Source organism: Echinops telfairi, unplaced genomic scaffold (genome assembly GCF_000313985.2).
Source record: "Echinops telfairi isolate 266 unplaced genomic scaffold, ASM31398v2 ScPeMD7_70;HRSCAF=299, whole genome shotgun sequence".
Lineage (NCBI taxonomy): Eukaryota > Metazoa > Chordata > Mammalia > Afrosoricida > Tenrecidae > Echinops > Echinops telfairi.
In genome coordinates this window covers 31,750,167-31,754,903 of record NW_022103968.1, presented here as the reverse complement: position 1 = coordinate 31,754,903, position 4,737 = coordinate 31,750,167, and the positions used below count along the sequence as shown (strand labels likewise).

At 54.6% G+C, this 4,737-nt stretch overlaps 1 protein-coding gene across 1 annotated transcript in view; it reads right to left on the bottom strand.

The window, feature by feature from the left end:
* SLIT1 (slit guidance ligand 1) overlaps nt 1–4,737 on the bottom strand; it is a 212,069-nt gene that overhangs the window by 44,054 nt on the left and 163,278 nt on the right. Inside the window, exons 17-19 of the mRNA XM_013004184.2 lie at nt 4,056–4,130; nt 3,758–3,901; nt 955–1,098 (exon numbers count right to left, since the gene is read on the bottom strand). Coding sequence (XP_012859638.1) covers nt 955–1,098; nt 3,758–3,901; nt 4,056–4,130 — 363 coding nt within the window. The remainder of the gene's footprint in view (nt 1–954; nt 1,099–3,757; nt 3,902–4,055; nt 4,131–4,737) is intronic.

Below are 4,737 nucleotides of genomic sequence, written 5' to 3'. Positions count from 1 at the left end.
ATTGTAGGCGTCCACTACTGTAGGCAAGTATTGTAGGAGTCCACTACTGTAGGCAAGTATTGTAGGAGTCCACTACTGTAGGCAAGTATTGTAGGGTCCACTACTGTAAGGGTGAACACTAAGACCACGAGACACAGGCCAAAGGGAAGAGATTTGGGAGGTTCCCGAGAAGGGAGGACCAGGGAGGGTAGATGCGGCCACAGACTAGAGGGTTGTCGGTGTTGACTTGGGCGGAAGGTAGGGTGGAGGTCCAACCCCAAGAGGAAGAGAAGAAATCAGGGGGAGGGAGGGTAGACTACGGGGTGTGGGTGTTGATGACTGACAGGAACTGCTGAATGCAGGGCTTAGGGTCTGAGATGCAAAACCCTCCCATTCAAGTCACAATAATAATAATAATAATAATAATAATTAATAAACAATGGCCCACAGTAAGTGTTGGGGATAAGTAGGTACACTATGACCTGGGGCCCCAACACTGAGCTCCTTCTCCCCTTTCTCTGTCATGCAGAAATGGCCCCTTGTCCTCTACCTAACCTACAACCCCCATGAGAAATTGGCAGTACTCAGCCCCCTGTGGCACAGGATCCACTTCAACTGGGCCTTTCCCCCCTCTTTTTTGCAAAAGAAAAATCTTGTAAAGATGTCTGTAGGGAAGTCAGCCCTTAGCTGCCTCCACTCTCTGAGAAGCCCCCACCTGCACGGCAGGGCCAAGACAGTCCAGTTAGCCACAGTGTGGCCCTTCCCAGACGGTGGCCACACCAGCCACGGACGCCTTCTTTTCAATCCTATCTGCTCCTTGCAATAAACCAACGTAATAGGCCTTCTACAGACAGGGAAACTGAGCCAAGGCCACACAGAGCGCAGGCGCTGGAGCGAGCGAGGGCAGCGCGGGGCTCGCGGGTCCCACTGGCCATGCTGGAGCCGCAGGCGCCTCCCCCGAGGGGCGGGACTTACAGCGTGGACAGGGATTGGAGGGTGTCGAAGGCTCCGGGAGAGATGGTGGTGATCTGGTTGTCGTAGAGCGAGAGCAGCCGGACGTTGCGCAGCCCCGTGAAGCTGTCATTGTGGATGCAGCTGATCCGGTTATTCCTCAGCATCCTGTGAAAAGGGGTGGGGGGGGGTGACCCCAGGCTGTGGCCTGAAAGCGGGGAACCAACTGTGTTCGCAGAGCCACGAGGGAGCATCATGGCCCCGGGTGTACCTTGATCAGTCGGAAACCTACATGGTCTGTTCTCACCTCCAGACTGCCTCCACGGCTAAGAGGCATGGGCTCTGGCTCCTCCTCTAACCCATGGTGCCCCCCCCCCCCCCCCAATCAATCTGGCCCCACTTTCACTTCCTGGATGGCCAGTGCTCCTCCCACCTTCTGGCCTCACCCCACATGGGCGCCCAAGAGGTTTCCTGAGAGCCTACATGCCATCATTCCTCAGCTGACAGCCCAGTGATGGCCTCCCAATTGCCCACAGTTTGGTATTTAAACTACCGGGTGCCCTCTAGCCAGCCCCAGACCATCTCCTCAGCCCTGCTGCCCCCCACCCCCCACCCCCACCTTGTTTTTGCTCCCACGCTGCCCTCAGTCACATCACCGAGTCTGCTCCAGAGTGTTGTCTCCACTGGAGCTCCCTCATCTACCCCCGTTTACCCTCAAACACCTGGCTCAACTCCCCTTCCCAACCCAAGCCAAAGACAACACGGACCACACAGTTCACGGAAGAGATCACGGTGGTTTGTGAACTTCTGTAAAAGTGTTCAGCTTGAATAGCAGGGCGGATGTTTAAGCAGTATTGACTCTTTGCTGAATCAAAAGTCTAAAATCAAAAAGAACTCAAAGTCTACACATACCCAGTGGGCACTGTGAGCCCCTGCTGCAGGAAAAGGACTCGGGCCGGCTCTGGAGCAAACTGGCTCGACACTCCAGGACCCCTGGAGTGGGCTCTCCGCCTCCACCTGGCAAGTCCACGGTGAGGACTTCGTCATAAGGGACGAATCATGGGTGGACACAGATCGGCTTATGAAGATACCAACGACAGCTTCAAGCAGTCATGGTAGGTCTACAGGGCAGGGCTCAGCTGCTAGTCAAAATGTTTGTGGTTTGAACCCACCAACCACTCTGTGGGATAAAAGGCCTGGTGACCTGTTCCTGTGAAGAGTCTGCCTTGGACACCCTGTGGGGCCACTCTACTCTGTCCCACAGGGCGCTCTGGGTCAGGACGTATCAGCAGCACAGAGCAACTATCACAACATTGCTTATAATTAAAAAAAAAACTAAAACTAACACCAGAAACAGCATTAGCCTCTAATAATTACACAGTACATAACCATGAAAAATCATGTTGCAGGAGAAATTCCAATGATATTTTAAAATGCCTGTGCTAAATTGAAAGTAAAGCAGGTTACTAAATAGAAGGTGTTTTAGGATTTAATATAGTGGTTACGTGTTGGGCCGCTAACCTCTTGGTCAGCAGTTCGAAACCACCAGTGGCTCTGAGGAAGAAAGCACTTTCTACTCCCATAAAGAGTTACCATCTTGGAAACTCACTGGGGCCATTCTAACCTGTCCTATGGGGTCGTCAGGAGTCGGGGGTCAGAATTGACTCAATGGTACTGAGTTTGGTTTGGAGATTTGGGTGTCTGTATACACACACACACACACACACACACACACACAGAAAATACATAGAGAAAAAAGATGGGAAGGATAGTGTTGATATCAACACATTGTTTCTAGATAGTGGTAGCTTTATGGGGACTTCCGCTCCTGGCCTTGCAGCTTCGTCTGCACCTGACTGTGCTCCAGCACCTGCAAATCCCCTCTTCTCTGTCCTCACCCAAGTCTTCCAGACAAGGGCAGAGGATCTGGTAAAATAGCACACGGGTCCTCATTCAAGAATATTCCGCAGGCACTAAGCAGAATGAGGCGGCCATCAGCGAGCAGCCTGGAAAGATGGCCAGGCCACACTCACAACAGGAAAAAATACAGGCTCAAAGCCCAGTGCACCATCAACTCCCCCTGTTGGTGAAACAAGCGATCAAAACTGCCCAGGGAGTCCCATCACGCATCAGTAGGCCTTCCGCAAACTCCACCCACCATCCCAGGAAAACAACCTCGAGCCCCCCTGCAGAGCTCAGACTGAAACCTAGGCAGGTGGCTTCTAGAGAACACATATCCGAGAGCCACCTGCAGCTATTTAAAGTTAAGCTAATTGAATGACATGGGATGTCAGTGACCCAGTAGTACTAGCCACATGGAGAGCTCCAGCCACCTGGATTAGACAGATAAAGCTTGCTGCCCCACTGTAGAAATACTGGAGGGGACGCTGTCGATTGGACACTAAAGAGCCGTCACTCCCTGGGCAGAGAGCTGGGCAGGGAGGGGGCCCCTGCCGCATTCACAAAAGAACGGGATATGCCTGAGTACCTGCATGTGCTTAGATCTGGCTGGAATCAGTCACAGAAACCCAGGGGTGGGTTCACATGGCTGCCCCCTCCTCTCCAGCCCCTGACGACGTTCCAGCAATACCACTGCCTAGCACCCGGTGGGCGACCTCCGGGCTTCCATCCTGCCAGTCCTTCACCAGGCACCGGCCCCACGTCTCAGAAAACAACACCCACAGGCCTCGTTGTGAGTTGATGACAATTGCCAGCACCCCCCCCCCCTTTTCCCTATAACACACACACCTCACACCGGGATCCGGCTTCTGCCTGCCTCGGCCCAGCTGGACTACCCAGTGAGCTCCCTGAGCCCCCGCACACTCACAGGGTCCTCAGGCCATCCAGGCCCCGGAACATGCCGCTCCGGATGGACTCCAGCTGGTTGGCGGTCAGGTGCAGCTCATTCACTGACGCCGCCCCCTCGAAGGCTCCGTCCTCAATCTCGGACACCTTGTTGTTGCTCAGGTTGCTGGGGAAGGGGCACCAGGAGCTCAGGGTTCTGCCTTCCTGCCCCCTCCCTCTGCCTCCACACATGGAACCCTGGGGGAAGTCCACCCCACCCCACCCCACCCAGTATTATCCTTCCCCATTCCAGCAGTGCCTTCCCTCCTGCGGGGACTCACATTTTCTTCAGGTGCGGCAATTTCTTGAACATCCCAGTGGCCTCCAGGATGGAGATTTCATTGTTGTTCAAGCGTCTGCAAGGGGCGATGCAGAAAGGGGCAGGTCCATGGGGGTGGAGGGGTGGGCAGGTGGTTTGGTTGCTCCCGAGTCGGTCCTGCCTCATAGTGGCCCTGCAGGTCTAAGCAGGACGGGTAGACCTGCCCCCACAGGGTGTCCCTGGGTTGTCCTCTATGTCTTTGCTTCCAAGGAGCAGCTGGTGGAGTCGAACTACCAACCTTCACCACTGTGCTACCGGGGCCCCTTGCGTGTCCACATGTGATAAACGTGAATGTACTCTCTGAGAGGAGAACAGTGGACGGGGCTCTGGGAAGAATGGCCTGGGCATGCCAAACGGACCCCACTTCAAAGGCAGGCTTGGCCTCTGCATGGGAGGGGTGGAGATGGGATTTGGGGTGTTTGAAGAATGTCGTGAAGCTTCACGTACGTCAGTGGCAGGCGTGTGCAGGTGTTCATGCGTATGGAACAGCCATGCTTGAGCTAATGGAATCAAGTTTCCCCCCAAAGGAGGCAACAGCATCATTGAGAAAGGCCCTCGCGTGCAGGCTGGTGACCCACTCTGGGTGCCTTGTATGGATGTGTGTTGTGTGTGTGTGTGTGTGTGTGTGTGTGTGTGTGTGTGTG